The 12,447-nt window shown below is 45.5% G+C and overlaps 1 protein-coding gene across 3 annotated transcripts in view; it reads right to left on the bottom strand.

Annotated features, from left to right (window-relative positions):
• The window catches only part of PDE4DIP (phosphodiesterase 4D interacting protein), a 1,465,918-nt gene extending 1,456,473 nt beyond the window's left edge, over positions 1–9,445 (bottom strand). For 2 of the 3 annotated variants that reach the window (XM_069641322.1, XM_069641325.1), the window contains exon 1: positions 8,875–9,445. In XM_069641322.1, the coding sequence (XP_069497423.1) occupies positions 8,875–8,948 (74 nt within the window). In that variant the 5' untranslated portion in view covers positions 8,949–9,445. The remainder of the gene's footprint in view (positions 1–8,874) is intronic. The other variant, XM_069641324.1, reaches the window with a different exon arrangement.
• Positions 9,446–12,447: the final 3,002 nt, after the last annotated feature.

Genomic DNA, 12,447 nt, shown 5'->3' with positions numbered 1-12,447 from the left:
AATACATCATAACAAAATACCCACCACCTACGGATAGGCCACACCTATCCTATTAAAAATTGCACAATTCATTGGTAACAGCTGATCTTCGATCATTGAAACAAGTCTAACAGTTGCTAAAATAATGGCATTCGAGGAGCCCTGCATGCATCTGAACCATACTAAATTGGCTTCAAAACTAGAGTAGGAAAAAAACACAGAATCCAAACAGCATTGCCTTTGCTTAGCGAAAAATTCACAATGCATAAAAAGATGTTCAAGAGTTTCATTTTCAAACTTCTTCAGGCAAAATCGACATTCATCCCACCTCGCCAAATCCCTAAACCCAGCCCAAAACCGAATACGTGCTCCAGTGTGGATAAGATCCAAACGGAAACGCATATAAATCTGTCTAGCCCTTTTATCAGGAAAACATAGGATATAAGGCAACCTTGGAGTAATTGCATGTCTGAACATGGCATAGGTCGAAAAGGAGGAATAACCCCCGATCTTATCTGAATTTTGTGCCCAAGAGTTGTGAAAGAAGCGAGTTTTAACTTTAATTGGGGTATTCGTCAAATCCATCAGAGTCATATTGAGCGATGTTAGAGTCTCCATTATGACTTCTTTCGCTTCTAAAACCGAAGCCGGGCAATTTTTAACCAACATTGACTGAAAGTCCTCATAAAGTGAATTTGGGGGAGGCAGAAGGATTTTACAGAAAGCAATTACCTTCCTCCAAAGATATTTATCAGCTAGAGGATAGAGCCCCAACTCATGTAAAATGATGGAATTTGGTACATAGCCTGGTAACCCTAAGATTTTCTTCCAAATTTGTCCTTGGATCTGATTTAACAAAGGCCCCAGCTTCAACAGACATATATCGAGCGTATAAAGCAGAATAGGCTCTATTTTCATAGTGTAAAATTGAATAAGAGGCAAAAGAGAAAAACTGCAGTATTTAGCAGAAATTATTCGCATTTGACCCATAAGTGGGCTAAGCTTCGCGTTCAGCAGAGTCTGCCATCCACCAATTGAATTCCCATTCGACAGGTGATAACCCAGGTAAATAATCGCGTCCTTCCTAAAAATCGGCTGCTGATTGATAGTAAAGGTAAATCTACGCAATTTTTTTTTTGCCGTAAAAATCATAATATGTGATTTCACCGGGTTGACGGTCATGTTGTTTTGCAGGCAATATTCATAGAATGTGTTTAATTTGTTCTGAAGACCGAATGGCACTCTGTCGAATAGGATAAAATCATCAGCAAATGCCAACCAATGCAGTCGCATAGAGCCCAATATTACCGGAAATGCATTAATATCTTTCCAGAGATTCTCAATATCTGCGAGGTAAAGATTGAATAAAACCGCGGCTAGATTGCAGCCCTGTTTGACACCTATCGTCGTAGGAATATTGGCAGAGAGAAGCCCTTGGGCATTTATCCCAATCTGACATGAGGTATTCGTATGTAAAGCAGCAATTAGAGCCACCAAGGTGGCTGGGATGCCATAAGCCAGCATCTTCTGCCAAAGGCGAGTTCGAAGGACATTATCGAAGGCACACGTGAGATCCACGGCTGCCATATAAATGGTACCCTTTGATTCTCCATGCACAGATCTCCTAAAATGTGCTAAAATTGAGGCATTTAATTGAGTACCCATAGCCCTTCGAAATCCTACCTGAGCTTTGGACAAAATATTAAGGGCCCTTATATGCGTTTCTAAATCAACCAGAATAAGTCGTGTAAAAATTTTAGCAGCTGTGTCAATCAAGGCAATGGGTCTAAAGTTTGCAGGATTGCTTAACACACCCTTTTTATGTATGGGAATAATGATGGCTGTTAGCCATGATGCCGGAATACTCCCAGTATGATAAATCAACTGATAACGTGGAAGTAAGTATCTGGCCCAAAAGTGGGGATCGGACTTAAACACACATGGGGGCAACCCATCAGGGCCGGCTGCTTTAGATGGTTTCAATTGCTCAATCGCCCATATAATATCATTTACATCCCAAGGACAGATCACCGGAAGGGTCAAGTGCACGGGAATGCTTTCTGATTCGATGTACCTAGCAGGTAGGGTGAATTTCAAACTGAAGAACCTCTCCCATTCTGGGCCTAAAATAACAGCCACCATGCGAAGATCGACCTTTCCTGTTGGATTTCTTAAAATGGCCCATAAGTCCCGTACTTTTTTTTTACACAACAGACCAATCATAAGTTTGTTGGCTAGAATATGGGCTGCCCGACACAACAGTATTATTTGGTGCTTATAACGCGCCTCAATCGTGTTTTTTTGACGCTTGTATCCAAACGGACATATGACGCGCTTCCTTAAAAGCCGCAGCTCGCAATTTCTTTGCTTTTTTAAGCACGCGACCTGGGAAGCATTGACCTGGGCAACCCCGATTCTAGCCTTCCCCACGGGATCTTTTGCAACACCTACCAAATGCATATGGATCATTTTAGCATTTATTTCATTAATTTTGATCTCATTCTCTATAGAAATCTTGGCATCCCAGTTCACTAGGATGTCCCTGTTAACCAAAAAAGTCACTTTCCTACACACAGCGGGGTGCCAGTTTACAGATATAATGTTTCTGTCACATACCATTAGGGCTGCAGGGGCAGAGGCTGCATAACGTTCACACCCCATATGCAGACGAGAGAACAGCATATGGTGATCGCTCAGACCCAAGTCTAATATCAATATAGGTTCAAGCAGCCCAGAACACGCTTTAGAAGCGAATAAATAATCAATGAGTGAGGAGGCTACACCTCGATGCCAAGAGAACGGAATGGATTGTGGAGCCAATTGTATTGGATATAGCCCCCATGATTGGAAAAAAAATAATAATTTCTGCCCTCTATCCTTAGCCTGTTGGGTATAGGCTGAGCAGCAAGAAAGGGAGCGTATTGCGCCCTTTAAATATAGATAGCAATTCAAATCGCCTCCGATCATGATTTCATAATCGGGGCAAACACTAGCTGCATAGAGTAGAATCCGTTCCAGATCCTCCAGTAACAGGTCCAGAGGAACAACTTTAGGATTCCAATATATGGATAGTAAGAGCAAATTCAAAGCTTTGAAGCCTTTAAGCGTCAATTTCACCAACACACAGGAGGCCGATGAATCCACTACAGATGCTATAGCTTTCAGTCCGTTATTTATAAGAACCGCAATACCTCCTGAGGGACGACCTGTACTAATCCTTTCAGCCACGATGGAGAAACAAGAATAGCCATCTAGGCTAAAGGCATTTAGTGACATAGTTTCTTGAAGAAACAAAATATCGGGCCTCTTGTCTGTCTCAACTTGCTTGTGCCATGCTGTGAGATTGCCTAACCCACAACAATTCCAAGAGGCCACATTCAAATGTGGAAGTTATGAGCCTGGACTGGGCCCTATATTGGCGACTGCCACTTTTATCAAAGGTTCCAACCAGGCTAAACCACTTAAGGCTTGCGAAAGTGACGCCAATTGGATAGTTAATTTGTTAACTTGTGAGTCAGGCAGGTCACCAACCAAAGCATTTGAACATACTGGGGGGGGGGGGGGCGGGACCCATTCAAGGAATGCCCATGCGGATTCCATATCAGAGAACAATCTAGGAACAAGTCCAATGGAATGAAAGTCTTCAGCAAATTCAAATAACATTTTAGTAATAATTTGTGATTGGACTCTGCTGAGTACTCTGTTGTTATTGTGGGTCGCTAATTTGACCCAGTCCAGGTCTTTAGATGAGAGATTTCTTAATGCTGGAATTTGAAAGAATGAATTCATTAAAAAGGATCTATTTATACGAGCGGGCCCGTTTATCTCTGGGTTGCTAGTCCAACCTATTATTAGTTTCATATCCTTTGGCGTTTGCGCAAAGGATGGTGCCTCCAGATCTGACCCTCCCGGAGCTACTATGGGTAGGGGCTCAACTTCAACACAGAGAGCACACGCCGGAGACACTGAAGCTGAAGTACTAAGTGTTGACCTAACAAAGCTGCTCGGCTCTTCGAGAAGTCCCTCCTGTAAAGCAGCGGGGCCCAGGGCCCCCTGGACATCCGGTTTAACCGCAATAGATATCTCTTGGGTAGAAGAGGAACTTTGTAAAGGCGCCATTGCTGCTTCTAGCTTGACAACTGTCGACCTTGTAGCCACTTTTTTAGAGGCAGTATTGGGGAAGAAGCAGTGCATCTTAGGTTGCAGCTTATCAGTGCCTACCTTTACCGGGGGACGGGGGACAATCTGAGCGTTTCCGTTCTTCACGGCAGCAATCTGCAGATGCCGCCTACTTTCATCGTCTAGATCATACAAGGCCATTCCCAAGTCATCGTGGCAGGTACCATTATTAGGACATGGCCTCACCTCCGTCACTAAAGCATTTTCAGGACCGGAGGTGGCCATGTCAACTTTCTTTTGTCTCGCTTTAGTCAGTTTCAGACGCTTCTGAGCTCTTAGGAAAGATTTCCTAGCTTTCCGCGAAACAAAGTTCCTACCTTCGTGTTCAACAGGGTCGTCCTCGAGATCTGGGGGCGGAGTAGGGGCCATGTCAGGGGGCCTAGACTGAGCATTAACAAAGTCTAGCAAAATAGAGGGGCTATCAGGCGGGGAGGCCTGCCCCTCACCAGCCAAAATCTCCTCTTCTGCGCCACCTTGAAGGTCTGGCGTACGCTGTACGTCAACAAGCTTATATACTAGCTGTTCCATCTGCAACAGACGCACATGTTGGAGTTTCAAAGCCTCTACCAAATTGATGTCCTCGGCCCACACATGTTCCACTCTATCACCCTTTCCTCCACTCACCACCTGGGAGTAGGATCTCTGTGGTGCTTCTATAGCAAAGGCAACCCTATCCGTTTGAGTGCTTTGGGAAGCGGTCGTAACCCCAACTGGGGGCTGGATATGGGTAACTGCTATCCTTTCCAAAAGTGTTTCAACTTGGGCCAGATAGGACGATCTAGATCGTTCCTCCGCCATAATAAAGCCTTCCACTTTTGCCATTTTGTCTTTCATTAAAGAAAGCGAACCCTGCATCTCCCTAATAGAGTAATGTGTGAGCTCGTGACCTCTATCTAATAAGTTAAGTAGACTTGAGATTACGGGAAAATTACATGGATCAGCGGTTTGGACTGGAGGCCGTAACTCCTCCGGGGTTGAAGCAGAACCACCCTCCCCCTTTGGAGCGGCAGCATCAAAACCCTCTGAACCCGAATCGAAAGGACTAACTCCAGCTGTCTGAGTAAAACCTGCAGGCGAAACTACCCCAGCCTGGAGGTCGTCATAAAAGCAGGCGGCCCCCCCGTCGGCATCTCTACATGGCATCAACACCAAATTACTCGTACTGCCTCCAGATTTTGGACAGCTATACAGTGGAGGCTGATGTAGGTGTACTTGTTCACGAAAAGGAAAGGAAGATGCGGCTGGAGAAGAAGGGCCCAGCGAGAGCCGCATTCTTCAACCTAATTTGTTGACAATCGTGGGGGCCAAAATCGAAGTATCAGAGCTACAAGGGAAACCTTGCTGAACTTGGGGATGAGAGCAATTTGCAGACTGACCAAGACAAACCCCAAGCCCCCCCTCCCCTACATTGTCATTCGCCTCCTGTAGAGAAAAGGAAGACCTCAATGTGGCCGAGACCTTTCCAGCCAAAGGCAGAGGCTTGGGAGAACTAAGAATAGCCTCATTTTCATATTCAAGTTTGCCCTCATACATTGCCCCCTCCCCCTTTTCCTCCTGCAAGCCAGTCGTAAGCAATGGAGAATTATTGAAGGAGGGCGACAGGGGGAGCAGAGCATTATCTGAAATGGTGGAAGACTGCCGACCAGTTTCCTTAGAGGCAGAACCGGATTTCCCACTTCTTAAGATGGGACCCATTTCCCACCATTAAACCCACCACAAAACCAGCTGCAAAGCCAACTCTCCCTTGGATAGACTCATTTTTGAGAACCAGAAGAGAGCACGTTATTCACTCCGTGACCGAACACCACCCCAACGCCTTTTAGCTAAGGAACGTTGCACTGCATACAATGTGACAACCCAAGCTACGGCCCGTTCAGCAGCAAAAAAAAAACAAAAACAATCAATGATAAGCCATAGCTCCAAGGATAGCCGCGGCCATCCTTTTGTGACGACAACGTAGAAGCTGATGGGACTAAGAGAGGAACACTAGGAGTTAATCTCCCACACCGCGCACCCCGCAAACCGCTAACAGCCAACAGTACTTTGCATGTACTTGGCTAGGTGCGCGGCGCGGGTGCGCCGGGGGATGAACCTTTATCCTGGCTTCCTGGGCGTCGCACAGCACAGGGGGGCGGAGCCACCAATGGGGAGGAAACCTGGAGGGGGCAGAGTTACAGATAATCAGGGTTAAACACACCTTCAAGTGGGTGTAGGTTAACACAGAAGCCCTACATAAAGTAACACAAGCCCCTAAACACAGGGCAAGTAGAAGAAGAAAAAAAAAAAAAAATGGGCGGAAGAAAAAGTCACCTCCGGCAGCAAGTGAGTGGGCCAGGCAGTCCGGGTGTTTCACAAAAGGACTTCCTCCTCAAGACCACGTGAAACGTTCCTAGGAGAGCGAAGCTCTCAAAAGCAGAAAGTCAATTGTAGCGCGGAAGAAATCCAGACGGCGGGTCATTCCCATCCGCAGCCAACAGTACTTTGCATGTACTTGGCTAGGTGCGCGGCTAATAATCATCTAATAAATCATCCACACCTCTAATCACCAAATATTCTATAATCATTGCTGTGTAAAGCTGTCCTTTGCTCAAAACAAGAAAGACACTGCCTCAGCTGCCAATCCAGCCCTGCTGCACATGTAGCATCTGACCCCTTTTGAGAACTCTAGCTGGCAAGGGGGCTTCACATTGTCACCGGCACCCCTGCCTTACTCTGCGCTCCCAGAGTAGAGCTGCAATCTGTTGTAAAGGAAAGTAAGTAGCTACGAGTGGAGTCAACTTCAAAAGGTTGGGGGCCTGGAGGACAGTTTTAAAAAAGCGGGTTGTGTGTGGTGCCATCATGATCCCTCAATACCTAATGCACCTCCAAGTGCCTGCAAACCCATAATCAGCTGTGCCTGTGTGCACTCTGGCATCAGTAAACCTCAGCATACATAAGCTGCCTCTCTGCTCCCAAATGACCGGGCACACAAAGGAGGAAAATAAGGGAAGCATTGCGGTCAGTGTTGATAAGCAACTTGTGCTGGGAAACAAACAGGCCAACTTCTCGTGAGGTGTCTACAGGTGCCAGCATAGCAAGAAACCATGTACCAGTATCTGACCAGGAACTAGATGAGCGGCCTGCATGTTACATACAGAGTGTAGCCCGAGGTGCATTAGCCTCTCGGGCTGTCACACAGACACCCTCTTCCTCTGAGAACAGGGGGTTCAATATCTATTATACCTTCCTTTGGCCACTGCATCCACCTTCCACTCCACTCCATCCCCAATTATTCGGATTTTTTCTTTCACAGAGAGATGCTAATCTCTGGGAGGTGTGGCTCATCTGGGTCTTCAGGACATCCCTAAAAACGTGGCTATTTGCAGAACTACATATGGTGGGATGCCTTCATATGGGCATGGACACTTATACCGCTTCTTTATATGTGTAACTGGATCTGTAACAGCGCCTTGATGCCCCCGGGGCTTAGTGCGCTTTATACATGAGAAAAAAAATAGATAAATAAATGAAAGCTAAGCAGAGCAGCGGGGTGGGGTGGTATTTCTGTCCTATGTACTTTGGTGCTGCTGCCTATTGTTTAACCACTCTGCCCTCACAGGTGAGAAATTGTCCAGGCTCTTGCTGCAGCGCCCCTTTCACATCTGCACCCTGGGATGAGCGTCATTGTAGAGTTCTGCCTTCAACTTCTTGCATTGGGGGGGGGGGCTGCAGCAACTCCAAGCACGTGGCTGCCTTCGCACTGTGTGTAGCCAAGACGACAGCTTTGCCATCATGCCCCCGTGATTGAATGTATTAACTGAGTATGTCCACCTGTGCCATTATATAAGATAGCTCAGGGGGTTCTATCCTTCCAAGATTGTAAATGTGCACTAGTTTCGTGGGGTGATAATGATGTCACATACACAGGTTCTATGTAAGCTGCTTTGGGGACAGCACTGCAAAAATAACATATTGTCTTTATCTTCCCCCTTCCGTTTAAATGCACCACATTACAAACTCGAATTCTGTAAATATATAGCGCCAAATCAAGGCTTTGAAATGTAGGCACCATCCGCCTTACATGAAGTTAAATCTGCAACACAAACACAGCGGTATAAACATGTTCCAAAAAATAAACATTGAAACATACAATATTGCCCTTTTCTGTCTTCTGCATATCGTCAGTAGGATAGCATTCGTTTTCACTGGCCGAGTGTGCAATGTGACAGCAAGAAAGCTAGGTTCAAATCTCGGCTTCCGTACTTCACCAAATCGTGTAATCGTGGCCCGGGCCATTAACTTCACCCCTTGCTTCCGTTGCGGTTATCTGCCAAAACTGGGAGCTCAAGAACGGGCTAAATGCCAATATTGGCCGCTACACAAACAGCTATAGCTCTGCTGCCAAGGTGTTTTAAATGCATGAAACCGCTCAGATTCGTTTACTGGTTCCTGTTTCTTGTGCGTCCATACTGACCCCCCCCCCCCCCCTACACAGGCCACGTAACCCTCTTCGGGCTGTTCATTGATGGCACAGCAGTGACCGTGACAAACGAGGCACACGCGCCTCCCACAGAGCGGGCAATACACAAGGTTTGCGCCAATGTTGCTGCGCAGTGCCCATTCCACCGAGGCACACGCCGAAGCACAGCCACAGCCCTTTTGCTTCCCTGGAATGCACCTTGTGCATTTAAAGCAGGATCATACCATTTCTGTAAAACTAGAAAAAGCGCATCTTACCTCCCCAGTTCAGGAATCCAGTTGTTCTCCTCTTCCAAACTGTGATCCATCACCGACACGAACAAATAAACCATTCCACGGCTCCTCTCTCTGTCCACGCATAATAACAGCCCTGCGATGTGTATTTATTCCACCTTGATGTCACATTTTTCCACGCAGCCCGCATGCCGCGAGACGCATATTTTCACCCCGAGCCTCGGCGGCGTTCCTCCTCCCTTATTTTAATTATGCGCGGGGAGCCTCGCCCGCCTCACTGCTGTGCAGAACTGGGAAGGCTGTGCTTTATTTGGAGGCTTCGGGGAAGCGCGTGGCTGGCGTGCGCTGCTTGCTCCTGCTGCTGCTGCTGAGGCAGGGCTGCGCCGGGAGTGGGCCGCGCGGCGCCCCTGCTGCTACGCAGCCCATTGTTTACCTTGTGCATTCTCCCCCGCGGGCAGTATGAGCTCGCGAGGCCCGGGCCGTGGAGGAGAAAGGGAGGGCAACATGGAGAAAGGGCGACTCTGCCAGCCTTGATGGATGGTGTAGTGGGTGGGGAAAATGGGCCAGCACCCCACCTCGCCGTCCCTTCTGTAAAGTTGCCAGGTTAAACGTGACTGAAGGAATACTGGTGCGCCAGAAATCAGCAGGGGGTTTGCTGTCACCTAGAAATCTACAAAGTGGGGGTGAACAATGCCCACCTTGGAAAGAATGTCATGTTTCATATTAGCATGAAAAGTGAACACGTGCACAGATAGAATGTAAATAAACCGCTCATGTGACTGCGGGATGGGAATCTCTTTAGGCCGCATCATTTTAATGACAGCATGACACATTATAGAAACGTTTCTGTTTTTCAGGGTACTGCAATTCTCGGTTTGGCCACACAATTGCAAATCTCAAACCTGCATGAAGTACAATCGGGTTGTCAGCCTTCTGCACGCAGTTGTATTTACCACAGACTATCGTCATTGCGTCTGAGTATTTGTCCCAGCTGTGTGTAACTGACACGCCTTTGACGTTCTGTTGACATAAGTCAGTGACAGTGATTTTGCAGCATCTGTGTCATTTGCACACTTCCCTGGCATCTTGCAAGACGTGCGTTTGATCTTGTCAGTTCACAGCACCCCAGTGCATACAGATAATGCTACACGAGAGGAAAGACGCCACCTCCTTAGTGTTGAGGAATAGCTCTTGTTAATCAAGATGCAGGCATTCATGTTCTGCTGGCCGCCTGGCTGTCTTTCTTTGAACTTCTCCCCGCAAGCACCGCAGGGGGTGTTGCCTGTGCTTCAGGAATCCAACCCAACTCTCGATATTTTGCCGCATGCAGCACAGGCAGAGGTAGACTTCTGAATTGTGCGTGCATGTGGGTGATAGGATCTTCCCATTTATTGAAGGCCACGCCCCCCCCGCCAAGAAATGCTCTCTTTTGTCTTTTCATACATTTTAGTACCTGCCATCACTGCACTCTGTACGTATATTTCTTTTCATCAGGCGAATTGGCTGCATCAGCCACAGAGCCTGCGCGGGTCTGGCCCCCTCCTAACTTTGATATTTATCCTGCGCTGCCTTTTTAGACATTGTTTATCATTTCACCATGAGGTCACCCCTTACGATTTAGTGGGGGTATGAGCACCCTCTCCTTTATGCGCTGGCTTTGTCCAGAGGCATTCTGCGATTGTGATGCAGGTGTCCTTTTAAGCTCATAGGTGGCGTTATCCAAACTGTATATATATATATATATATATATATATATATATATATATATATATATATATATATATATATATATATATATTTATTCAGTAAAATAAACTTTGTTAAAGGGACGTTATGGTTGAGTTGCGCTACTAAAAACCTATGAAAATCACTAAAAAAATGTTGTTAATGGAACTTTATCAATGATATTTGTGATGTCATCTTTGATGTCCTGGGTGTTAGTGTTAGCAGTGCACGGTGGTGTCACGAGTTATGGTTGCTTAGCTTACCATAACTGGTGAATTTCGGTTTTACTTTGAACCATAACGTTCCATTGACAAAGTTTTTTTAGTGAATTTCATAGGTTTTTAGTAGCGCAACTTAACCATAACGTCCCTTTAACAAAGTTTTTTTTACGGAATTTCACAGGTTTTTGGTAGGGCAACTTAACCATAACGTCCCTTTGACAACGTTTTCTGACTGAATTTCATAGTTTTTTAGTAGGGCAACTTGAGCATAACATCCCTTTAACAAAGTTTTTTTACTGAATATACACTTTCATCATGTGAATTTGGGAGATATTTACTAGGTTTCCCTTACTTTGTGTACATGTAACATAGAACATACTGAACCCCCTCGCTAATGATATTTGAAGGGCACGGACTGAGCGTCTGTCCACAGACAGGCGCGGATGAGAGCAACACTACCCAGTCAGGGGGGTATCTGAAATTGTTCTATCATGCCATATAAAAACTGCACAAGTTTAAAAAGCAGCACACAGACACATTATAAGTAGTAATAAATAACCATTGGAACCTACACGTCTCACACATAACCCATCCATTTAAATACCATGTGTAATGAAATGGATTATACCATAACAAAAAAAGATATGCCTCCAACGTAATTACCTTACAGAAACTGTACAGCTAGGAGCGACAGTAGATGAACAAAACACAATGAATACAAATTTCAAGAAAGTAGTAAGTGAACTTGACTTTTCTTGTATGTTTGCACACTTTTTGTATGAGGTGCAGAACAAATAATGTATTTCTGTTGTTTTCACACAGAAATGTGCAGTACTTTGGACTGGCTGGAGGAGAATTTTCCGTATGGCGAAATGTTGGAAGATAGCGATAATAATGGTACACACTTCTCTGCATAAGCAAATGAATAGTCAGTACTTTATGGGTACTTAACATATATATATTTATTTTTAACAGACCAGGTAAAAATTGAAGAGAGTCCACCAAAAGACACAGTGCAAGACACCTTGAAACGCATAGAAGACAAAGTGGACATGCTAAAAGAGAATTTTAATGGGTTAAGGCAATTTGTGGAGGACCAAGTCAAGGGAAAACTTAGATACCACTGTCCAACCTGTACCTGTCCCCCTTCTCCATTTCCCTGTGAACTATCCCCAAACCCTGAAGAACAACATAAACGTTTTGACAAAACTTCCATCCCTTCATCCCCTCACAACCAGCCTGTGGAAGCCCCTAATTCCCCTATATTTGTTTCAGTGTCTGCTTCCCCCTCTCTCTCTCTTAATTGCTGTATATGTGTTTAATAAAAAAAAGTTATGTTACTTTTGATGGAATTATGTGTGTCGAATTTTTTTTTTTTTTGAAGAGTTAAAATGTCCGCGGACAGAGCACCTGTTCTGCCTGTCCGTAATTAATAAAATATGGCTGTCCTAAGGACAATACACCTACCCGTACCATTCACAACCAATATGCAACTGTTCTTAGAACACACCAGCTGTCCAAGATGCCCGTAAATCAACAAAATGGGGGCGTCCTAAGGACATTATAGCTCTCCGTACTGTTCACAACCAAGATGAAACTGTTCTTAGAACACACCAGGTGGCCGGGATATCCGTAAATGAACAAAAAGGGA

This window comes from Ambystoma mexicanum, chromosome 1q, assembly GCF_040938575.1.
Source record: "Ambystoma mexicanum isolate Mex_15411 chromosome 1q, UKY_AmexF1_1, whole genome shotgun sequence".
NCBI classification, from domain to species: domain Eukaryota; kingdom Metazoa; phylum Chordata; class Amphibia; order Caudata; family Ambystomatidae; genus Ambystoma; species Ambystoma mexicanum.
Note: the sequence above shows the minus strand (reverse complement) of the source record. Positions and strands in the feature narration are given on the sequence as shown.